Source organism: Manduca sexta, chromosome 9 (genome assembly GCF_014839805.1).
Source record: "Manduca sexta isolate Smith_Timp_Sample1 chromosome 9, JHU_Msex_v1.0, whole genome shotgun sequence".
Classification (NCBI taxonomy): domain Eukaryota; kingdom Metazoa; phylum Arthropoda; class Insecta; order Lepidoptera; family Sphingidae; genus Manduca; species Manduca sexta.
This window is the reverse complement of record NC_051123.1, coordinates 10,254,444-10,280,594: the sequence shown is the minus strand read 5'-3', so window position 1 is coordinate 10,280,594 and position 26,151 is coordinate 10,254,444. Positions and strand designations below refer to the sequence as shown.

At 38.1% G+C, this 26,151-nt stretch overlaps 1 protein-coding gene across 1 annotated transcript; it reads right to left on the bottom strand.

Annotated features, from left to right (window-relative positions):
- Positions 1 to 467: 467 nt before the first annotated feature.
- LOC115450916 (fatty acid synthase) lies at positions 468 to 25,365 on the bottom strand. The gene is made up of 39 exons (XM_037436808.1): positions 25,222 to 25,365; positions 23,803 to 23,995; positions 22,802 to 22,922; positions 22,418 to 22,621; positions 21,883 to 21,999; positions 21,238 to 21,416; positions 20,432 to 20,574; positions 20,153 to 20,356; positions 19,321 to 19,507; positions 18,621 to 18,780; positions 18,374 to 18,543; positions 17,945 to 18,096; positions 17,563 to 17,746; positions 17,165 to 17,313; positions 16,477 to 16,661; positions 16,265 to 16,384; positions 15,700 to 15,809; positions 14,969 to 15,159; positions 14,208 to 14,353; positions 11,240 to 11,494; positions 10,875 to 10,989; positions 10,540 to 10,791; positions 10,026 to 10,439; positions 9,746 to 9,895; positions 9,023 to 9,147; positions 8,644 to 8,809; positions 8,196 to 8,370; positions 6,999 to 7,111; positions 6,357 to 6,521; positions 5,831 to 6,003; positions 5,577 to 5,726; positions 5,048 to 5,260; positions 4,826 to 4,931; positions 3,737 to 3,896; positions 3,178 to 3,328; positions 2,930 to 3,077; positions 2,048 to 2,224; positions 1,848 to 1,950; positions 468 to 1,236 (listed from the first exon to the last, which is right to left on the bottom strand). Exons 1-39 carry the CDS (start codon positions 25,363 to 25,365, stop codon positions 650 to 652), a joined length of 6,957 nt encoding a protein of 2,318 aa, XP_037292705.1. The 3' UTR covers positions 468 to 649.
- Between the last annotated feature and the right edge of the window lie 786 nt (positions 25,366 to 26,151).

The following is a 26,151-nucleotide window of genomic DNA, read 5'->3' as shown; positions in this document are numbered from 1 at the left end:
GCAGAATTTGCTTGGCGCGCAGTATATATACCATCTCCGAATAGGAACTATCGGAGAGACCGCTGCCGGTCAGGCGCAACATCTGTAAGGAATTTTTAAGTCATCTATAATCCTGATCAGACCTTAAGTCATATTATGTATCGTAAACAGACCAAAACTGATGAATATCTGAATCGTGAATCTCATCACCAACCAAAGCAAGTGCGCTATGGACTAATTATTGTTTCAGAGAGCACATAAGAAAATCTGTGACGAGAAACTAGTTGAACAATAATGATAATTACAAGTTATTTGTTATAAATCTCGGCCTGCTCTTACTATATGACCTCTTGGCGAAAGTAAAATAGATTGCTTCGTAGTAATTAAGGTAAAAACAAAATGAAACATTTTATAAGCTTTTAAAGAATTAGTATATTTATTAAAAATAATTGGAATACAAATTTCTCAATTTTTATATTATTGTTGAGTCGAACAGAGTTTTCAAATAACATATTTCCTAAAAATGGTTCCCTCTAGTTGTAAACCTCGTCATTAGATTAATAATAATTATTACGTTATAAATATTTACTTAATTACTCTTATAAAGTCCATTTACCATTAGGCATTGTTAATAAATATTAAAAACTTATTATAAATGTATGTGTATTATTTAATCAAGGTCCTTACTAGCATTCATAAAGGTATCAGCGTTAAGCAAATAACTGTCACAGAGATTCATATTATTAAAGCTGTGTATTAGCTCTGGATCCAAATATGAGTTAACGATGGCGGCGCAGCGCGCGTCGCGGGCGGCGTGACCGAGCGGCGCGCTGAGCTCGTGGACCGACACCTCGCCGCTCGTGAGTGCGTTCAGCTGCTGCGGGGATGCAGGCACCGCGCGGCGCGAGCGCAGCAGAACCACGCGCGAGTGCAGTGGCGGAAGCGCGGAGGAATAGCGGCGCGCCTCCGCGATGCGCCCGAGCGCCGCGTGCAACAGCGCGCGCGTGTACTGCGCCGAGTGCGAGACGCGCCCCAACAGCGTGCGCACGCACTCCTCCACCTTCTTGTCCCACGAGTTACACCCGCGCAGCATCTCGTCCAGTCCTGTGCACTTGTCGCCCGTCATCAGCTTGAACATGTGCTTCAACACGCCGTTCTCTAGTTCTTCCTCGTTCTTGTATTCACTTAAATCTTCTTCTAGCGCAATTTTCAATTCTTCTGGTTCGAGGCCGACACAAAATACAGTGCCAGTCTTTCCTGAAAAAAATGATTTATTTTCTATAATATATTAATGGTTAACTGCACCTAAGTACAGTTGACACCGTAAACTTTAATAAATTGTAATTCTTGCAACCTGTGCTCCACTTTTATAGAATATATAGGTATTTATCTATTTGAAATCTTTTTCCATATAAATGATTTCTAAATATAAATAAATATAAAATATTAAATATAAAAAAAAAACTAAATATAAAATTCTACATATAATAAACGCCTTAATTAATACTAGTGGTCGCCAGTTTCCGGAATTCGACTGCAATTCACATTTATTTTCATCCTACGATCAACAATGATCAAAGACTTGCTTGCTTTATGAACTTTAGTTAACTACTCCAAATATAAGACTCCTACGTGCGCGTAATGTGCTTAAAAAAAATGTACAATGGTTTTTCTTCACATATTTCCATCCATTTAAATATTATATCACTTTTATATAATATATATTTTTTTGTTATTTTATTAACTATATTGTAAGCAACAGATAGAACTTAAAAATTCCATTTCGCACATTCCTAATAATCATATTATAAAGACCTGTACAGATATTTACACTTTGTGCTATTAAAATGACGCAGGTATGTATTTACCTTGGTTTTCTAAAATAAAAGCTACTTCTAACGCCATTGGAACGCCCCATTCGTATCCCAAGATGTAAAAGTTGTCTTTATGTCCTATCCTCTTCAAAAACACCTGTAAAACAAATAATGCAGGAATATACTTTCTACAAGATATTGTCTTTTTTTTCATTAGCGTCTATAGTAATGTAGGTAAGAAAAAGTGAACATACTTGAGCATATTTTTTGGCTGTTTCCTGAATAGTTTCGTTCGGTTTATCGAGACCGGGCTGGAGCACCAGTGCTGGCAGTTTGAGACGCTCGCACATATAACCGAACCGATTGTGGAGTCCTTCGAGTCCCGGCACAATGCAAAGGTACGTCTGGTTGACGTCAAACTCATCGCCTCTCTGAAATATGTCAGATTATTTGTGGCAAATCCAAATATGCATGATTCAAAAAGCTAAGCATATGAACCGACTAACATTATATTTATGGACACGAAAGTGACCCCACCACACGTAATTGTAAGTGGATTATGGTCTAGATTGAATATCCCCTGACGAGGCTAGATTACCCATCGCTAATCGACACAATTATGTGTGCCAATTTAAAATCGGACATACACAGACTGATCCCTGTACGTAACCCTTAAAACCCACCTTATATACGGTTGTCGCTACCCAAGTGAATATTTAATTAACACATGCAAATATAACTGATGCAAATCTTTTAGTTGAATCTAAAGCTTCAACATTAGCATGGTTATTATATAGAGACGGTGCATACATACACACCAAGAAGTTTATATAAAAAAGGGAGGAAATACTCTTAACACCCTGTGAACACAAATAAATTAAAATAAACGTACGACATTCGACATTCTCTTGCTGCACACGATTCAAGACAATTTGACAGAGGGTTATGTAGCAACATCAAGTATATTTAGTCCAGCATCATGTGCGAAACCTCTTATGTTTCTTCTAACTATTAAAACTAAGTTAACTAAGCCAACTTTAGAGTGTCTTAAAAGTTTGGCGACAATTGTACTAAGAAAACGAAACAGTGACTGCGAGGAATTTGTCTTTATGAATTAGGCGCAAATCGAAACTCACCATTGATGCACTGGATGTAAGAGTTGACACAAACACGAGTTCAGTAGTGGCGAGGAGTTCGTCAGGGTCCACGTGAGTGTAAAAATTTTCTAAACCCTTCAACCCATTGAACATTGTTGGTATGACTGTTTCTCCTATTTCTCGGATTCTGAAAATGAAAGGTACAAAGGGTCAAGTATTCATTATTTATAACAAACCATTAATAATATAGACCTGGCTAAAGTAAAACGCATTACTCAAACCAATACCTCTGTATAGTTAAGGCCTTAATATTTTCTTCGTTTAACACAATGTTGTAGGACATCTCTAAAAGTATTCTAACTCTCTCCAATTTTTCCTGTATAACTCCAAAACTTTCTAGAGTAGCATCATCTGCAACGTCTTCGGAAATACTAATATCTGAAATAAGGTTGATATTAGTGATAACGCATTAAATTAAACATTGAAATGGTGTAAAATTCGAAACGTAAGTGGACATTCAACACCAAGGTGGACAGACAACCTGCTTAAAAGTCAAATAGTGTCTCTTTCAACGGGTTGGTCTAGATATTTGGAGGAGTCGTATATTCAGTAGTAGACATTCTATAGCTAATGATGATGATAAAAATCCTCTAGCTTCTAGTGACAAGACTTTTTATAAGATGACTTTATGTCAACTTGTGCATCAGATTAACTATTTGTCAACAAGGTATGTTACATCACCATAATGAGCGCACTATTTTAAAACATCATACTATTAGACTCCAACCCTCCTTCGTTCGCTGTGTTCTAGTAAGTGTTACCTCACAAGCAGTGTGCGTCACTAACCGGCGACATGAGCCATCTGTTGCAGCAGCGGCGCGTGTGGTGCGCGCAGCTGGTGCGCGAGCAGCGCCGGGTGCGGCGAGTGCAGCGCGCGCTCCGCCGCCGCCACCACGCCGAGCGACTGCGACGCGCTCAGCTCAAACCCTCCTTCATTTGCTACACTCTGACAGAATTTACGTAATATTTGTATGAATGTGACAAATTGAAACGATTATTATCGATTATTTATTTTTGCTTGAGTTTTCTTTTGATATTAGCGTAGTCTCCTGATATTGGTTTGCAAAAAATGGCTGCTGTGGTTGCACCTCTGTCTTCCCGTTCGATAATAAAATTGTCATGTTAGTTTGTTTTTTGTTTCCTTGTCATAATGCGGATGACTGCAAGTCTACACGGTGCATTTTAATTTTTTTTTGATCTTTTTGGTGAGTGCTTTAGGCGCTCGCAGCCCTTGAAAATTAAGCGGTCATGCTGAGGGCATCCCACTAACGGATTACGAACTTCAGCTTAGAGGGTCTACTTCGAAAAACGAAATCCGAAGTTTCGGATGACGGATCGCACGTTTTGTTACTACGAAGTGTTACAGATGCGATCTGTTCATCGCAATATTTCAGACATGGAATTTGTAAGAACTTATTGGGTTTCGCCATCCCTTTTAAAAACAATCAGCGAGGATATAGTTCCACTGCTTTCTCTAAAAAAAAATATACGGGGAATTGATTCTACCACTCAGGTAAGCTACAAAACGGTGACGGAACCGAATTAATTTGACAGTAAAGTTAAATGCGAAGTTCGTCGTTTCTTCGTTTCCGCATTCGAAAGGGAACGCGGCGAGATCCTCAGTGGAAAGGGCGGAACTGCGGTCTCATGAAGTGTGAGAGTTAAGAACTCGTTTTTACGACGAAGAGCCTGTGTGACATCGTCCACAGGGGCTATCAGAACTAAACGCGGCCGTCTCCATTTAGCGCGATCCAATGAAGAATTTGTATCTATATGTTTACGTATTTTAATCTATGTGCCGATATTATTGGCGTACCTGGTTTATTTGTAAATTGTTTCTGCACAGAATATAATAAAATAAAAAATATCACTTACTGTTTCAATCAAATTAAACTTGAGCTGTGTTGCAGGATATCCATTACTGACACGATCTATACAAGTTTGCACTCCAATCATATCTGAGCTTATAACTGCGAAGTACCTAGTAATACAAATATAGTCATTAAAGTTCCATATTTCAAAGGTTCTGATTATGGAATTATAATTTATAACAAACAAAATAACAAACAGTAAAAATATTTAGTATATAGTTACTACCTTAAGGTCGGCCATAATTTTCTTGATTCTAAATCTAATTTATTCAACGCCGATAAAAATTTCCCATCAGTTTTGTCAGAAGCGTCTGTGGCGATGACGTAGATACCGCCTACTGTCCCCAATCTGTCGACATTACCCATGAGGTCCGATATCCCCTCTTTATTCAAATCTTCAGATGATGCCTCCACTAGAACACCTCTTTTTTGCCAAGACCTAAAAATAAACAAGTGGTTTTGGAACAAAACGGTTTTTATTATTATTATTTAATCTGATTGATAAAACATAATACGATGTAGGTACTCTGCTATTTAGATAGCAGCAGCTTAGATTTACCCTTGGCATTGGTATAGCATTAGGCAGACCGTTTAATTTGCTCGTCTGTTTACTAAGACGTTTTGCTTTCGCCTGGGGCCTCCCGTCGTTTAGGGCCGCTGAGTGTGATACGTTGTATTTTTTAAAGATCGCCACAATTATAGGTCCAGTAATGTTGTAAATACGAGTATATGTAGTGTTTTGTATTGTTGCCTACCGTAGCTTGTAGCGTAAATGCGGAGTTAGAGAAGCGCAATGCACGTATAGTTTTTTTGCGCCAAGGCTTATTAGTCTGTCTGCCAAGTGCAAGCCGAGTGAACTCCGGTCGCACAGTATCAACTGGACCTCGTCGGGTTGGCAGATGATTCTGAAAGATAAAGATTCTTTCGGTATTTTCTGACTATTTTTAACATATTTTATGCCATCTACACAAAAAAGATAAGTGCGTGTAATTTTATTAATATTCCGTACCTGGGCAGCACGTGCAGGCGCGTGTCGCGCAGGTGCAGCAGCACTCGGCCGCGGTGCGCGCTGGCGGCGAGCAGGCGCAGCGCGCGCGGCGCGGCGTGCGGCGCGTACGACACGCGCGACAGCGGGCGCACGTACCCGCGCGCTATTCCTTCACTCACCATCGCGTGTAGCATCTGCACACACATTCATACTCTTCATTTATGAGTTAACGGGTAGCCGTAAGACAAAACAGCACGCAGCATACCGTTGCTTTCCTAATATAATACTATTTTCTTAGTGAAAAAGGACCTACCCACTATTTAACAATATTTTATACCCGACTGAATACGGATTAGTTGCTGGAATGTGACTTGACATTCACTCGACTGAATAGTCGAGTGAATGTCAAGTCACATTCCATGTATATCCAGTAGGACATTCTACCAAGTCGACAATTTCCCTTACAGCTTAAAATATTCTCAATCACTATGTACTGCATGCTAAGTACAACAAAACCAACTCTACTGTAGATAAACTCTCTTCTTACCTTTATATCCTTGATAATCCATTTCTTTATAACCGAAGATATATCTATGGATACATATGATCTCTCTCTGGATAAATATGACATTGGTAACATATAATTTTCTTGGTGACTTAGTTGAGACATATCATAAGTTGTGCCAGAATCGCTGCAACATTGTAAAGATACCTAAAACATTTTAATAAATTTGAATCTTGCTAAAAAAGCTAGTAAAATAACAAAACATAATCATTTATTATACAGGGCTATTTCGACGTTCAGTTTTGCAATGAAACCACATACTTATCTTCTTGAAATTAACACTACAATAAGTTACTCGAACCGTAGATGTAAAATAAAATAGGGTAAGTTTCGAACAGAATAAATATTAATTTATAATTTTTATTTGACGTAATGCAACTATTACTAATCAAAAAGAATTAGTCCCAGCGGCAACAACACTTTTTCAATTAGAAATACTCTCACTCATGGCATATCCGCAATATAATATAAACTACAAATAATCGGAACGTAAAACCGGAACTTTTAGTGATAATATTATTTATTAATGCATGATTGTTGGAACAATGGAAGAAGACGTGTGGATGAGTATATGGTTTCATTTATTAACACAATTTCAGAATGAATTTTGTGCCTCATCCTTACATTTTTCAAATCTCCCCTTAGATTGTTTATAACTATGTAACATCCTTTGCCGTTGGTAGCGCGCAGCACTAAATCTCCGAAACTGTTGTCACGAGAATTACCGATGTTCTCTCCTGAAATGAAACTATAGAGTTTTCAACCAGACTTCTACTTAGTATGTTTGAATTGTGAACAAACATTGTCCTAAATTAGTTTCTGGAGTTATATCACTATCATTTTAATTTTCGTAATCTTAAACTATACATAAAAAGTGTATAGAATCAAATTCATATTATACTCGTATGACTATTGCATTATTTATAACGAAGACAGTTTATAAGTTTTATTGCTTGCATTGCAATTTCACTTAAGTAAATAGTAGAATCGAGTAAAATAAAAACCGGACAAATCCGAGATGAAGTCCTGTACCGTGGGTGCCGATAAAACTGGTAGATAGATGACTATATATTTACGGTTTTCAATTTTTTTTATCTTTACATATGCTGTAAGATATTGCTTCTAGCCAAATTTCATGGTATTGATTTCTTAGTGAAATCGTAAAATATACAACATAAATGGTCAGATTTTTTCATCGAATTAGTTAACAAGTTTGACTTTTTCACAGCTGAAAAAGACTATAGACCCGAGTATTTTATAAATTACAACTTAATACCATTAGGCGCTGCTGAGAAAAAGTATCTTCAACGACAAGATAGTGAACCTATAGGGGTTCCTTTCGAGTTACGACACCGTAAAATAGTAACTTTAGAACTTATCAGTAAGATCATCACAAAATTGTTAAATACTTTTGCATTGTTTTGCTACTAAAGACAATTTTGTGCTAATAGCAGCACTTAAAATCCTTCGTTCATTAACTTATCCAGTGTTGGTTTTGTTTGTCTCTTGGCACAATAATATTTGACGTAATCAAACAGCAATAATATTTCGACGGGTGAAAGACGGGCAAAAGTTTTTCGAAACAAATGTCGCTTAATTTAATTAGCCTATCAACCGTCGATTTGTTGAAACACACACACATACACACACAAAACCCAATACTTTGCATGGAATAATTTTGTGCTACGGAAAATTCCTTGTGCAATGTGGCCTAACCATTTGAAATGTGATTTAGTCAATATCGACTTGATAGTTACTCCCGCATCAGTAGCACTATAAGATCGTAAGCCTATATCGAGACCACTGTCTCTAGCCGAGTACCTTTTAGTTGCGGGTACAGTCTCATCAGGAACTGTTTCTTCTTGACGTCACTGACAGTCGTGAACACTTCATACCCCAGCCCTAGCCCAATGGAGATCGCCGCTTGTCCAAGGGCTCCAGCCCCTCCGTGTACTAACAAAGTATATTCCTCAGACTTATCTACTAATCTGGTACGCTGAGAAGAAAAAAACCTTACGTCAAATTCACAATTGACTTTTGTAATGAGTAAGACCGCTATAACTACAGAAAACTTTGTTCACTTAAATTTATTTGGACATTTTTAATAACATTATCAGATTTTGGAGAAAAATATATTCAGCAAGAAATAGGGCAATTTACAAAAATATTATACTTAGATTTAAAATAATGTACAAGATAAAGTTATGAATACCTGAAATGCTACAATTGGAATACTATATAAAGTGTGGGAGATAATAAAGAAACTCACTGAGATGGTACGTAGGAAGCAGTAGAAAGCACTGATATAGGGTAACGGCACAGTGGCGGCGTCTTCGAGCGTCCAGTGTTCGGGCACCGGCCACAGCAGCTCCGGCGCCGCGCGCACCTCGCTGCTGCACGCGCCGCCGGACACCACGCCCATCACGCGGGCACCGCTGCGAAAAACAATAAATAAACCTTGGCAACTTGCACCATAGGAGCCAACGCCGAAAAATACGCAAAGACCAAATAATTTTGTTGTTTCTCTCATTGCAAATGGAGACGAGGTAACAATGACTAAATGAGCTAAAATTATAAATTATTATTGTAAAGTATTAATTCTATCTCTAAAGCGATATCAGTAAACAGTGATCAAAAATTTTTGTTACCTTTCTGTAACTCCACTGAAATCCATTCCATAACCACCACGACTGGATGATTCATTTTCATTCTCAAACGGAATACGACCAGTTGCTTTCAACATGTCTACTGTATTCAGTGCTGCATAATGAACCTGAATGAAATAAAATCATTTCTTGTGCTTTATTACCCCTAAAATGACTTATAACAAACCTTACAGCTCGCAGCTGGGTAGGTTTTACCCTTTTTAGTCATAGTCAAAGAGGCTAAAGTTTATTAAACTTTAGCCTCTTTGAAACTAACTAAAAATGAGGCTTGCGTACGTCAAGTTTTATAGAACTAAGGTTCTCTAGCAAGCTTGACACCACATGTATCTAGTTTCTTTCGATTAGCTAAAATCGAGAGAATTCTGTAGTCTCATTCCTTGGTGAGAGGCAGACATTCTTTGGATAGACCAAGAGCCGACTCCTGCAAAAGTTGCGGTTGCATGCACTTGCGCACCCCGCAACCTTCGATATTAGGCAGAGATAGTCGAATGGCGGGGTTTTAGTTTGTAAGACGGTTTATACCGGCGAATCTAGAAGAAATCCGTAAACGGATTTTCCCGAGTTAAAAAAAAGCTCTGAGCCTGCCTAGGCCTTTTTAATAAGACAAACAAAGACTCTATGTGATGTAGTTTTTGTGAAGAAATCACTTTACCGCACATCTTTTTATATTAAAAACAATACGGTAACACAAAGTAAGTCACGTACGTTTACTTTAACGCCATCATTAAGAGGTTCTTGACCCTGAACCCAGTGCAAGGATCCAATATCACCGATGCGTGCGCTTTCCAAGATCGCTCTTGTGCCCCTTTCGTACTTCTCCTGTATTGGCACGTAGTACTCTCCACCCCATTGCCCCTAAAAAATAAATATGATCATATTTAAATAATGCCAGATTTGCATTAGGTTATGCAATCATGGTCTTTACTTAAAGGCGCACGGCTTGCTCATCCTATATTAGTTATATAAAAAACATCTAATGACTCACCTTGTTCAAAACGTTAAAAGCTAATTGCATGTCTGTGTCCATCAACTCATCAGGTGATCTAGAATCCATGACCACTAGAGAAACTTGGTTGCGGACAGGCTCGGTTCTCCAAGTACGTATGAGGTCCTTGAGACCCTGCGGTGGCGGTTGGGTTGTCAGCACCAGTAGGTGGGCTTCCGGTTGCATAGCTTTGCGCGTCGCGATCAACAGAGGAATGTCAGAGGCAAAGAATACAGAGACAGCTGAACGGTTTGAAGATACTCTTGATGGCCTCCATCGGACCAACTGCAGTTCGCCACTGACGCTCACCGTGCGATAAACCGCAGACGGACGGATGCGTTTCTCCAAAGTGTTATCTTCTTCACTTACAACGAACGAGTTCTGTCGCAGTTTACGGTACAATAGTTGACAGATCTGTTGAAAAAATAAATATTTTTGTGGACAAAATGACATCAGTATCATGTGATAGGCCGCCAAAAGTAATAGAAGTCTTGGAAATTAAGAGTAAACTTACATTATCGTCTGTAGAAAGACCATGAAGAAGGACGACATCAACATCAGCCAGAGCGGTGTCAATATTTTCTTTTATATATTGTATATTAATTTCTTCATATTTGAAATTTATGTTCATTATATCAGTCAGAACATTTTTAATTTCTTTAAAAATCTTAGCATCCTTATAATTTACAAGGGAAACAATGTTAACATAATTTCTATTCACATTTTCGGCAACAATTTGAAGATACACGTGCAATGTAGAAACAAACTGAAATTAAAATTTATAATAAGACATTGTGCTCAGGACACATTAATTAAAAAAATATGTATAAACTGGCGTAAAGTACGAACGTCTAAATTGTTGCAAATGCGTGGAACAAATTGTAATGCCTTTAAAGCGAAATTGTCTTCAGACTCCAGCGGCAAGTTTTTAAGTTTTAGATGCTTAATTACGATGCCTCCACACCTATAAACATTAAAAAGGCAGACATATAATATGTTACAATTGAAATCCGTTTTTAGTCAGAACATGTTTTCCGAAATTAAAATGAATTAATATTGAAGAATAAAATAATGGATAAATTAAGATGGTACGCCGGCGCAAAAAGTACCTGTTTACAAACTGATTTATGACTTATGCGATTATTCTTATGTCCTTTAAAATACGTAACAACTTATAATGATCGATATTATGTTTGGCATAAAGTAAAATATACCTCGTATAGTTGTAGACGTCATATACTTCAGCTCTCATAACTGTCTCGCCATCCAGATCCATTTTGTGTTTGCTATGTTCGGTGACGTCTATACTTAAACATCCTATTTGTTTAGGTACTGAGACGCCATCATGTGTTTGCCTCAGCACGTTCAATTGTAACAATCCGTCGATCAGTGTAACCCAATTATCTCGCCACAACATTAGAGCAGTCGTCAGCGATGAGTTCACACCATGAATACTGCGAAAGTCTCCGCTAGCGAAAAAAAACAATTGTTTTTATAATATTACATATTTATAATATAAAAAGTATGTTATTAGCCAACCCAGGATGAAATATATAGTATTAATGTACGAAAAAATTAGATAGAGAAATATTAAGAGATTGTAAACATATTTATTAGAATACTATGTATGAAGTGAAAAGATGTATTTAAATATTTATAAGAACAAGGCGTAAGACACTACTGGTGGTAGGAATCTCATATGTGAGAGACCGCCTGGGTAGGTACTACCAGAATGTTTATTTATGCCGCCAAGCAGCAGTGTGTAGTCACCGTTGTGTTCCGGTTTGAAGGACATTAGAGCCAGTGTAACTACTGGAAATAATGAGACTTAACTAAAATACTGTGTAATTCAAGGTGTTGAATGGTGTTTCTACTGTTTATGAGCGGTCATATCGCTTACCATCGGCAAGCACGTCCTTCAAAGCAACAAAAAATAAATAAATAATGAGACAAGATGCTTTTCGACATGCGTTAATAGTCCATTGAAAAGTTACATTTGAGGTTGCGTTTTTTAGAGGACGCAATTTTATTTTTTTGAAGTGTAGGGGGGGTCAGTCTAAAGTTAAAACCAAGTTTGTGGGGTCACCACCCTTGTCCCACGGCCGCCATCTTGAAAATAGGGGTTGAAATGGTTTTTACGATGTATCTCTTAAACTATTTATCTGACAAAAAAAATGTATGAACATTTTTTGTTGCAAATTAAATTCTCTACAACACAATATTATCAGCTATTCTTACAATAAGAGAGATTAGAAATAATAATAATAATAGCAGGCAGATGTTCTTTTGTTCCCTAATGGTCCCTTGGGTATTTGGGTATTAATGAGAGTACAAAAAAAAGTATTATGAACCTTATAAACACACGTTCTGATGACGTTGCAATGGACATTGCTTAACATTGAATTTCTTAACATTTTCGCTTATAACTTTTTTATTTATAGTTCTATGACAAAAGTTACTAGACCAAAGTTGTAGAGAATTTAATTTGCAACAAAAAATGTTTATAATTTTTTTTTGTCAGATAAATAGTTTAAGAGATACATCGTAAAAACCATTTCAACCCCTATTTTCAAGATGGCGGCCGTGGGACAAGGGTGGCGACCCCACAAACTTGGTTTTAGTTTTACACTGACCCCCCCTACACTTCAAAAAAATAAAATTGCGTCCTCTAAAAAACGCAAGGTAAGGCCTAAAAAATGTAACATTTCAATGGACTATAACCCCAACGTTTTGTATGAGAATGACATATCCTAGCGATTGACTTGTCAATTATACACGTCATTCCCATACAGGTACATTTTCCTATTTTCTAGTAGCGTAAAGCTCTGGTTTCCTAAAACAGCGGTACCGTCATAAAGCGGCAGTAATACAGCGGCGAATGACGTCACTAGAACGTTATTATATAAACCAAATGTCGTGGTTTCCTAGAGTGCGGTATTTGCTATCGTAACGTCAAAAAGCGGTACCGCCATTTGCATGACGGCCGTCTTGTCGGTGTCGAATAGTTTCTTGAACGTTTTTCTCGATAGCGGTGAAGCCATTTTCGTATTGTTTTGACCGGACGACGAACGAAATGAGTTCCGACTCCAACTGGAGCAGCGAGGACGACGAAATTTTAATAGATTTCATACATACCCACGAGTGCAAGATGCGTGCGACTACTCCTCTAGTGCTCATTCACAAATCATAGCTCCTTCTCCTCAAGACATTCATTTAATTACAATGGATGAGCATCCAGGCAGTCATGCAGGCATGAAGTAGATTGCATCTACTTAAATGAGCAAGGCCAAAATATATAATTAATTTCGCGAACGTCTATGTATTAGGTCCGTTAAAAATAAATATTTAAAAAAAAAAATATTATTGTATTAACTTAGGAATCTACTTAATAAGTAGCTTAATACATAGCTTTTTTCTGGTCTTATTGAATTTTTGTGTCTGTTGTATGGTTTGTAACTCAAATCATAATTTATGTGGTAAGTTCGTAATCAAATAATACTAGTTTTAAGCTAAACTATTCTCTGAATTTCTCATCATAGCTTTGTAGACGGCGACGTACTAAAATCTCAAATACACCTTCTGTACCAGCTTTGATTAAGTCATCTTTCTCCATACGACTATTTTCCTCGTCTGATAATAGTTCATACACCAAGTAAATTATTAATCCAAAGTATATCAAGGTCGTCCTTTTCTCCCCTATAACAGATACGACTTGGTGGCCGTAACGGTGATGGAACTGTCCACGTGTCGTCACCGTAAAAACGGCCGTCTTTTTGCGTCCAAATATTGCGTCCGTCATGTGACGGCACCGCTATTCTAGGAAACCAGAGCTTTATCGATTGTAGTAAGCATAAGCGAGAAAGGCATTATGTCTACGGACCCAGATAAAACAAGAAGGTTTTAGCAGCTTCAGTGACTAGGGCCGGCGCATACATGGCGGAGCGCAGCGCAGGGAATTTACTTTCGCTATTTTGTCGTTATTAGTCGTACTGTACAGTACTGTCGCGTAGAAAACAGAACGTACCAATTCATCATTTTATTTACGAATGCAGGTACATGTTTCTCGTAGACATTCGTCTCAGCAGTCCGATCCACACCCAACTAAGCTATCGCCATTTCTACTACCCAGGTGCTCCAGTTTTATTTGTCACTCAGATGTTTATGACGCTAGATTTCACATACCTGTACGAATATTTTTTTATATTTAACAATGTGTAGATATCTTCACTCGCAAGATCCATAACATCATTTGATTTTTGTTCTGACAGGGTCGTAATATGTTTATTGTAAATAAACCCTGTGGCCACCTTAGAGGTGTCATCCATAACCTGAAAACAAAGTTAACAATTGACATTTATCTTTTTTTAAATAAAATGGAGGTACAAGAGACCATTTGCCAGATATTCCGAAATTAGGCTGAGCTTGTCTTAAGAAACCAATTACATAGTGTTACATCATTTATAATTTATCAAGCGTGCGTTAAAGTATGTATGCATGTGGGCGTAATTAATCATAATCATATTCACATAAAGTCCACTGTTGAACATAGGCCTCCCCTAAAGATTTCCAGACGGACCTGTCGAAAGCGTTCTGCATCCAACGTGTTCCTGTGACCTTTATCAAGTGGTCTGTCCACCTTGCAGGTGGACGTCCAACGCTGCGCTTGCCGGTACGTGGTGTCCACTCGAGAAGTTATGTGTGTAATTAAGTCCTGATGTTTAAAAGTTATCCTTACGACATAAAATTCAGAGAAGTTCTATCGATCTTTTCATCTGATGGTGAAGTTTGTGCCTATGAAACTCCATGAACTGTACTGTGACAAACCATTTATTTCTTTCTTCCTTTTTTGAGGAGACGCATGCTTACCGCGGCACCTTGCCAGTTTCAAAAATGCGGTGGGCATGCGTTGTTCTACCTTTCTTTTGTTTTTTCTTTCTGATTACCTCAAACCGTCCGGTGCCTCTGTGCAGGTCGACGCTGAGCCGGAGCTGTCGCTGCTCGTGCAGCACGGGCTGCGCGAACAAGTGCACATCGCGGAACTCCACCGACATCTGCTTCTTAGGAACACCCATAAACATAGCGAGAGTGTCCCACACAGCCACCAGAGCTGCAGCGAACGGATAAACCATCTTCCCTGGAAAAACGTTCAATTACATATTTAGCATTTGATATATTATTATCTAAAGTAGTTATACAGAGAAAACATTCGTCTTACGTATGTTTATAATGAACAAAGTCAAAAACTTTTAAACAATTTACAAAGTTATTTTCCTAATGGGAAGCTACATGACATTGCTATTGACTTTGTTTTATCTCACAAAAGCGTGTTATATACGCAGAAATATTTTTTCTTGGGATAAGGTGCGGGTGTTGGTGATATGATATTTAAATTGGAAAAGTTTCCAAGTTCTTCTTATATTGGCTGTTCAGACACCTGATAATAATTCATCACAACATTTATTTGCTAATTTACCAGTGTACAGGACAAAATGCATCATAAAAATATTGGACGTACGGACTCAATTTACTAGCCCGGAAACGAACCTAGCTAGCGGATTCTTATCATTAGCATAGGTACATGATAGATATTAAGTCACGTAGTAAATAATAATATCGAATAACCGCAGGTTCCCCTTATGTTTATTTTAGAAGTAGAATCTAAAACCGCCCTTACCTTTAACAACATTTCCTCTTAAATAACTGTATTCCTCATCGAAGACGTTTAATACAAATTTGCACGATGAGGCTAATTTTCTGTGCGCCGATGCGTATAATGGAACGCTCCTGTAAAATAAAAAATAAAAATTTACTGTAATATTATTCTATTTAAATCTCAGATTGAAATATGACGCAATAGGTTATACGTATCATTTTTTATGATGCTTGTAAAAAAATGATGTAATTTTAAAATCAAACACAAATAGCACAGTCAGTTAAAAACAATTACAATTATAAGCCTGTAAAATTCGATCTCCGATTTGATCCGTTAATGTAAAAAACATAAAAGTTATGTTATCGGGCATTACTATGCGGACGAAAGAAAGAGATAGTCGCTATCCCCACTACGTACGCATTACAAAATTTTAAACATTGGTTGCTGTCCCATTTTTAACCCAATTTTAAGGCACAAAAGAGATTGTGTTTCGTATTATTCCCTATTATCTATAGAATTATGGTCAAAATAGAACATAGTACAATAAATTAATATAATAAACCAATTCATGTAGTTTATTTGGTACCATTTTTCCTCGTGTGCCCATTCCACTGTATGAGAAAGCATCGGCGTGCTGGTGGACACTGGAAATTCAACTTTGGGATAAAGAGCTTCTATTTTAGGCGTATAGCCTTCCATATACAATCTGAAAATAAGTAGATTTGCGAATTAATTAATTCAACACAAAGCAATATTGCTTGTTCACGTTATTTAATAGCATGAAATATTTATACTGACTTTCCAACAGCTTCTAGAACTAAATACGCGTTATCTGGATGGCCACGTCTAGTTAGTGCGATGTTACAGCAGCTCTCAGGCAGCGAGCGTTTTAGTATAGCTTGCAGCAGTCCGTGGGGCGCTATCTCCACGAGGACAGCATTGGGCGGAATCAAAGCAGATGTCTCTTCGAACAACACCGAGCTCTATAAATAAAATGCATAAAATATTTTAAGCCCGAAAGTGAATATCTGTCTTGGTCATCGTTGGCGAATAAAATAAATTCTGATGAATTTTAATATAAGGGCAGTTTGATGAAAGGTGTTGGATATAATATCAGCCCTGTATTATATACTTGCCCACTGCTGAGCACGGGCCTCCTCTACTACTGAGAGGGATTAGGCCTTAGTCCACCACGCTGGCCTAGTGCGGATTGGTAGACTTCACACACCTTCAAAATTCCTATAGAGAATTTTTCAGGTATGCAGGTTTCCTCACGACGTTGTCCTTCACCGTTAACACAAACGCTAATTCATAAAGAATGCACACATAATTATTTAGAAAAATCGGAGGTGTATGCCCTTGGGATTTGATTTTGGAATAGGAATTTGACATTCGTCTCGGCACTCCGTTCCACGCCCAACTAGGTTATCGCTGTCCACTCAGTTAAAAATAGAGCCCAATACTATATATTTGTCCACATCCTTACTAGTAGGTTGTTGGTGTGGTATTCCGCTGAAGACAGTTTGGCAATTGGTTCGTTCCACCTGTCTTGTGGCACCGACGTCGACACCCATCGCTCGCTGCGAGCTCTCGGAGTTTTAATTACTTCCTTCAGACGTTCCAGCAGTGCAGGACCTTTAAACGAATAAATGATGATCCTTACAGATAAGCGTTCCCTTATCTTGGCAAAGTACACACTGGATCTGATAGTAAATACAGTTCAATCAGAAAAATCTTTAATTTGCTATATTTCCACACTGTTGTCATGTAGTGACCTTCAAGATTCTTCCCGCCTCAAAAGCCGGCAATGCCTTAATGATCTTCAAGAATAAAACCACCTATTCCTAGACGAATTCTTAGAAACGTATTGAGAGAATTTATTACCTGCTTCGGCGATGTATCGTGAGTGATAGGCAATATTGGAGCACGGGACTTCCTTCGCGAATATTCTTTTGGCAGTGAGCGCGCTCACGAACTCTCTCATTACGTCAGCTGGGCCTGATATGGTGCTGGACTCAGAGCTGTTGTGACACGCCACCTCGATCTCAGGCGGGCACATTTTCGAAATCTGTACAAATATATTATTGTGTTACGATTACTTTAAAACCTTGATAATATAATAAATTTAAGTTCAGATCACAGAGTAAAACAGTTGAACAGAACCAAAGTTTTGTGGTTTGTGCGTTGTCAGTTTTAGAACATGTTGTCGGGTTTAACAGTAATTACAAATTAAATGATAAATCAAATACAGCACAGATATGAGTACCTGATGATATCCCAGACCAACGGCAGCCATCGATCCTCTTATGAAAGGAGTCTGTACAGAGACCAAGCCCCGGCTGTACGCTGACAGTATCATCTCCTGTGCTGAGAGACAGCCGTCCGCGTACGCGCATCCGAGCTCCCCCACACTGTGACCTAACAATAACAAGTACATTTAATCTTTACAATTAAATAAAGAATTAAATAATGCTTATTAAACCTTCTGAGAGTATATTAATTATGTTACTAAAGGGGCCAGCATGTTACATGCTTACTATATAGTTACCTATATAGAGCACTAATTCCTGATTACGATTACTAGAAAAACCCAATATCACTTTTCCCGATCCGGGATTCGGACCTCATGTTGTATCGTGCCACGCCCGCAATACAACCACGCCACCAAGGCAGTCGATATATATTCATACAATACCTATAATTTTGTCTGGTACAATTCCGATAGCGTGCAGGACATCAGTGAGTCCAATCTGGATGGCGGCGATACCCACAAACGAGTGCAGGATGTTGTCGAACGTAGTTTTGTCCTCTGATGTTATTATGTCCACGATGTTTATTCCTTTAGGTGCTAAAACTCGGTCACATCTGCAACCCATAACATCAATATCAATAATCCTTTGTGTTAAAATGTTAGAAGTATAATTTCCAAGGTGTTTTACTACCGTTCAATAGCTGCTGCGAAGACCGGTATGCGCATCAGTTGCGTGCCCATGCCGACCCACTGGGAGCCCATGCCGCTGTAAACGAACCACAAAGGCCGCTTCGAGTCGTTGAAATAATCCACTTTCTCGTGTAAACTCACAGTCGAAGCCGCTTTGGTGTCTAATAAAATAAAATTTAAAATTATATCTTCCTTTTACCTAATTTTGCTAATTCACTATTACAGAAAGAATTTTCAGAATTAGATGGAAAGTTCTAAAGACAATTCTCTACCTCCAAACTTACAAATCTACGATCATAACTAAAATCTATGCAATCTATCCCAACCTTAGCAACCTCAAGACAGCGTTTAAAGCATGAACTAAATTCCTTAATGCCTTCCTAGGAAAAACTCAAGGTTCTGAACCTTAGCAGACAGGAGAGGAGAGAGAATCCATCCGTCGAAGAGGTCTATTGCAATTTGAACAGCTGTAGCTTATAGCTTATACAACTACGAGATAAAGTGTAGGTCCACAAGGCAATGATTGAATCGTCTGAAAAGATGGACAAAGCCAGAGAGAGATAATAGTCTCCCACGAATCATTAAATATTTATTTGGGCACAGAATGTTACAGTAACTCCTCGCAAGCGGTCCATGTGCCAATAATCCGATGCGCGTTCGTCAAATTTGGTCGCATACTTATAAAAACGATTTTCCTATACCTAAGATAACAAATCCTCTCGCCATGTGTCCGGTGATTTTTGTTTTGTAGACGTTGTGCAACAGAGCCAGCTCTTCAGGGTCCACGGGGCGAGACTTCAAATCGTCGATAATCTTCTTCACCGCGGACTCGTGGCGGCCGGAGATTGTTACTAGACGCGGGATGTTGCACTTGTATCGACTAAGATCCTGAAATAAAAACAATTAAGTATAAACATAGTTAATAAGAACTTAGCGAACTTTATTTAAATTTAGCTTATTCTCGAGGCACCTTCTTCGTGGATGATTTTTTTCCCTGGAATGATACTAAATTTTCTGGCTATTAACGTCAATATTTTATTCTGATACTCTCTAGTTTAAGTAACAAATTTCACAAAAACAAATAGAAAGAGTTATGCGTGATTTTTTTAAAACCTGATTCGGAATGTTAGGAGCATTAAAAAAAGAACTAAATAAATCTGACCGGCCTCGACGAGCCATGCCATGCCATTTGAGAAGTCGAGTATCTGACTTCTCAAATGCTGCTTACAAACAAATAGTATTTTTTTTTTTATATAGACACGAAAAAGTGAACTACTGCATCTATTGGTAAATAGAGTTGAATCCCGAGTCAAGACACAGCATCGAGTGACGAAGGATGAATCTCTTGCCAGTCGACATAATTATGCCAGCCTATTTAAATCCGAATATATGTACACTGGTTAATCCCCGAGCGTGATATATTTAGGTTTCCCAGTTTAGTTTTCGTGTTTAACACTGTATAGAAATATTCTACTGCCAGCAACCGATATTTTCAGATCTACAGCTTTAATAAAATAGTAGGTAAGACCGTACCTTAGGTTTGTAATAACCATGCAGAAGCACGTGTGCGTTCACTCCGGTGACAGACATTCCGTTGACGGCGGCGTACGTGCGTCCGAACCGCGCGTGGTCAGTGAGGATCCGCAGCCGGCCGTCTCGAATCGCCTCCACGTCCTGCCTCGGCGTCTCACAGTGCAGGTTACTCGCTAATAGACCTTTGTGGTACCCCAACAAGACCTGTTTAGATGAATATATTATATTAAGAAATGTGCCCCATAAAAATAAATATTCTTTTTAAAAAAAACCCGTGACCTTTGTTACAGCGGATATCCCTGAAGCAGCTTCACCATATCCTATGTTAGACATTACACTTCCAACCATAAGAGGATCGTCTCTGTCCTTACAAAATATTTCGTCAATAACTTCCAATTCCACTCTATCGGCGTCTTCCACAGCTATTAAGAATAAAACAAAACTTTATTTAATGTAATATGAATCTGAAGTACATAAAGCGCATTTCCTTAAGAATACATAATTTCCAGTCTTTATAATGAGACGTTATAGCATAATATGTCACAAATAATTAATCCTGCCTACTTAACATCTTTTAAATAGGAACTCAAAAATGTTTTCACATGGTTACAAAAATATGGAGACATTACCGATGCGATTAAATAGAAATTAATTGTAACTCCTTATTCAGATACTTTTCGAGTACAGACGAATAGTCACGAACACGAACGTATAAACGGCTTAATCAGGTGTATTCGTTACTCATAATCCATAATCATATTCGTGCACGAATTATTCGCAAAGTTATTCGCCATTAGTTTAACAGACGTTTTCAATAATCGATCCTAATGTCAATCTTTTATCCGATTCCGAGAATGGACCAATCAAAACGACTCATTTCTAAACATGTCAAAAAGAACTTTGTCCTGATTGGCGCATTTTTAAAATAGATCGAAAAAAGAGATCGAGGTCGATTATTGAAAATGGCGAGTAATGAAACATAAAAGTTTAGAATGGTTAATTTATATCGAGTCTATCGCAAAACGAATCTCGATTAGGTACTACTTAGCAATAAAATGAAGCAAATGAACTATTCCTATTATTACCTGACCCGAAGGCTTCAACATACTCCACAGCATTAGGTGGGACACCGGATTCCTCGTAAAAATTCTTTATAAAATTAGACATTACTCTTGGTTCTCGATAAAATCCATATCGAGGTCCGGTCTCAGTCTTCACCATTTGAGTGAATTCGCATTTTATATGACGCAATTCGCCGTAAATTCTACAAAAGATTCCATATTTTACGTATTCAAATTATATGTAATATTAAATATTTATAGCGGGAAATACGTTTGTAAGGTTAACTCACAACAGTCACTTACGTAAGTGCTACGTAATCTGTAAGTTGTGAAAAATAAGGATGTTTTTTCCACAACCAACTTACAAACCTGTTTATAATTCCATTAGTTTTTTTTTTGTGAACTGTTTACTACTAATTTACTCAAATAAAACCTATTTTAATTTATATCCTTGGTAAAGTGTCAGGGTACGTAAACTATACGATCGCAAGAATCCTTAGTTGTAACATGATTTGCCGTAGATTGGATCTCACAGCAGGATTAACGTTATATAAGTACCCGATCGTAATATGTAAGCTAAATTGAGTACCACACCGAGCCTACATTGGCGGGGTGTTAGAGTATAGGAAAACACTGATGGTAATTACATTATAATTAATTATTTCATACCTTAAGGCGTCTTTCGCTTTTTGTAGGAAAAGTACATTTATTGCTTCGGACTTGGCACATCCGTCAGCATTTTGATCGAAAGACTTCGTCTTACCGTCTGCACATAACGTCATGATTCTGAAATGTTAACAGAGTAAAAGAAAACATCCGCTCAGGGCATGAATGGCTGTCATCCAATACCTAATTATATGCCATTATTTTGAATTATCCCATCTTTAATGACAAATCATGATTAAAAACTATAAACATAAAATCGTAATAAATATCAAATTCATGTTACGTAACTTTTACTGTCGTTTTCATCAAACGATCTCAATCTTAATCTTCCATCCGATCTCGAGAACAAATCGATCAAAATAAGTCAATTGTAAGCATATGTAAATAACTTTACTGTCTTTGGTCCATTTTTGCGATAGATCGAAAAAAAAAACAAGAGGGGTAATTTATCCAAAACGGCGTTAATAAAGATAGCATTAGTAACTTACTCAATACTTAAAATAATAATTTATTAATAGTATATAAAGATGTGTTATACCTTGAATAATGCAACGATGACTGAGGATGCAAACATATATTACATCCTCCGACTATCGCAGATTCACATTCTCCCCTCTTTATAGCCAAGTACCCTTGCTCCAGGGCCGCGAGAGAACTGCAGCAGGCTTCGTCTATCGCCACCGAGGGGCCTTTTGCATTCAGCCAATACGATATTCGATTAGCAAACATTGATTTATTGCATCTGGAAATAACATAAGGGTTTATAGAATAAATAGGTTTTAATATAATATAACAATATCACATCTAATCCATCACGATTGCTAAGAACGTTTACAAGCTGGCTACATTATGAGGAAAAGACGTCAAGAAAACCTGTCCGGCCAGTTAAACACTGAATAAGATATGTCATATATACACTCACCCCGCAATACCAAATCCTGTTCTGGAACTAGCAACGTAGAAGCAAGCCTTCTCCGTCTCAGAGAAGCAGGAGCCAATGTAGACACCCACTTTCTTATTCGAAAGTTGTTCTGGACTTACACCTGGAATAAGTTATCAAGTATAGAAATATATTTACTGTTTCGCCTGTATAAATATCCTTAGGGAATAATAGTTCTCTTGTAGGTACAGTAAACAGTTTTCCTATTAAAAATAGAGCTATCTTTCCCAAGGGATTTAATAATGTTGCGCTCTCGTTCTAGATTAGGTCCTACACAATCCCGCCCTGTGGAATGGGGGCGTTTGGAGAATTCCACCACGGTATCCCCTGCCTGTCGTAAAAGGCGACTAATAGGGGCCATCGGGGGGTCGTCGGCGGGCGGCTGGGGGCCGTCCGCCCTTAGTGTACGTTGTGCACATCTCGCACATTGTGATGACCCCCAAGATGGACGGCAGCGTGGAAGGTAGGCCTCATGCTGCCGTTGACGCCGAGAGCGTCCTTCGGTTACGCGGGGCTTCTGAGCCCCCATAGGAGACGGGCCGCAACAGGCGGCACCGCGCAGGGACGACTGCGGACGAAAACTTAAACATTTCAGTCAGAGGAAGCCCACAGTCGTCCCTAATGCGCCGAAGACGGCCACCGTGGAGTTTTAGTTGGTATGCCGTGCGTGTATATAGGTTAGGGACTCGGCCCGGCGGTCACCCGAAGGTCAAGATCAAATCCGGGTGGCTCAACGCCGGGCCGTAAGGCACGGTGACCCCAACATAACCGCTCAGTCCCCCCCCCCCCGAAGGCTGGGCGGTAGTCATAAGGCACATTCTCCGCGAAAACAAAAAAAAAACGTCCTACACAATAGCAGATTAAAAACTACCGTCTTGTACCTTATTTAGCACTAGCGTTTAACTGGCTCTCCAGAACCAGACCAAGGTTGGTGCAACTATAAATCAGTGGGAATCCGCGGACCATTTACCGGTGTTACTTACCAGCGTCATAAATGGCCTGGTAGGCTTGTTCGAGAACTTTCCGCGACATGGAGTCCATTGCGGTGCTGAGGCGGTAATGGACCTTGAAGAACTGCGCATCGAAGCGCTCCAGGCCCGGCACCATGCCGATGCACTGCATCACTTCAGGGTGGTTATACTCCCAGCGCGTGTTGTTGAGTTTTATAGGGTTCGTCTGCAGAGAGATAAAAAAAACATATTTTTTTACTAACGTGAATACTAATTAATTCTGAAGAGTATTTCACTGCGCCAACTACGTCTATACCGGGAATGAACTTTAGCTAGAACGAGTCGCGAGTACTAGCGTCTTCATAAAATATGTATCTAACGTTTCATTAATTCTTTTACTTCGTAAAAATCATTTATCGCATATTTTGGCATAAGGGTACATACAGGGTCACTTTTACATCGTATTACTATATCAAACTGCATAAATATTTTGTTGAAAATAATACTTTACAATAAATTGTTCGAACTGTATATGGGTGTTTCTTTAATTTTATGCAAATTTCATATTATAGGCAGCAATGAGAAGTATGCACTTTAAAGACACTCAATATTTTTATATTATATGTTCGATATAATACTATTTAATTCCTTGATTAGGGCCTAGGTATGTATAAAAGCTCATACTTAAAATTCCATTACCAACACGGTCCGACACTTGCATTTTGGAAATTGTTAGTTAATAACTTAATATTTTATTGCTTTACGACATAAATTTTAAATTTACATATTTAAAATGCATGTTAAACAATAAAGTGATTAATATAAAAAATAAGTACCTATCATTAGATATTATTTACGTTCAAAGGGATAAAATACTTATTCTAAAAAAAATCTTATTACCATCCATTTAACTTGAAATTATAGAAAAGGCTAATAATAAATGTAATATTTCTAACGGATACACTCTCCCTTAGTTCACAATTCCCATTAAATTGACCCTACACAATAAACCGGGCCGCCTCAAAATCGTTCAATATTCATTAAATTTCAGCACGAATGCTCGATAAAAAAAAAAGTTTGGGTCGCGCGATGTCAACAAATGTAGCCGTGCGCATTGCTTTGAACAGTGACTTCCTGTTTCCTCGGTATTCGCGTACATTTCTTTCATTTATTTGCCGCGTCATCCCCCGCAGTCACAAGTGGCCGATTTCGTTGATATTCGTTGCTGCGCTTTACATCAACATCTCACTGAAGTCAAAAATACATTCACACCCACGCCATATTGGCGGTAAACTACAAAATATAAAAAATCAGATAAGTAAAACCGGGAATTTTGGTTATTCATCTATGATTTTTGCCACAACATTTGCAGAGGTAAAGTCGAGTATGTGGTTTCGTTTAGTAATGCAATATCAAAACGACCCTGAACGAACATATGAGTCAGTGGCGTACCTTGTTGTACAATATGTCGGACAGATCCTTGACGGAGTGAGACTGAGGATATAGGCCCGACATTCCGGAGATGACGATTGTATCGCCCTCAAATGGCGCCGCCTCACCTTCTTGCTTTAACAGCATTTGTGGCACAGGTGGCATTGTTCTATTATAAAAAAATACTAATTAGAATGCAGTAGATAATTTTTGTCTTTGGAGAGGGACGGCTGGTCTGGGCTAGAACTACTGTCTCTCAGAAAATCTATGTAAAGTAACAGCTGACTTCCAGGAACTTATATTCTTTTTCCTTAAAGTTGGCAGTGGATCCACGATCCGTCTCATTTTGCAATTACTTTGACTGTTAAAATCACTAAACATGGAGTGACCCACCTCATGCATGTTTGCAATAATAACAATACCAGCCCTGTATAATACACTGTCCCACTGCTGGGTACGGACCTCCTCCGCTACTGAGAAGTGCAGGTTCACTTACCTTCGATATTATTGTTTGCAATAAAATAAAATCAATTTAATTTGTATACCGGTACGAGTCTTCAGTCTAACACAAAAAATACCAAAGTACTTAAAATAGTTTATAATGATTAACACTTATATAGGTACACAGAAATCAATGCATTGTAAATAGATTCACATTATTATAATACTAGCGGTGCAAAGTATTCAAATGATTTTTAACGCTGTGTATGTTTGTTTGTTTTTGTGACTGTCCCACTCTAACGTCGGTACAAATGAACCAATTTCGTTTAAAGAGTTATGTATCGATTTATGTTTATAGTGCGATGGAAATAGACTATCTATATTTTAATTATAAGCTTATTCATTTTTAAAATAAAACTATAATTTCAATAACATTATGAAAATGCCAGTAATTTCTAATTCAGTAATAAGTGGATCGGTTAAATTTAAAAAATTCTCACAAATGCTTCG

Bases quoted from the DNA above. Each gene is read 5' to 3' on its own strand.
- LOC115450916 (XM_037436808.1), bottom strand. From the start codon at position 25,365: ATGCCACCTGTGCCACAAATGCTGTTAAAGCAAGAAGGTGAGGCGGCG. The intron at 16,385-16,476 runs GTCAGTATAAAT...ACTTATTTTCAG, and splicing joins GTTCTAGAAGCTGTTGGAAA to ATTGTATATGGAAGGCTATA. The intron at 8,810-9,022 runs GTAACAAAAATT...TGTTTTTCGCAG, and splicing joins TTCAGTGGAGTTACAGAAAG to CGGTGCCCGCGTGATGGGCG.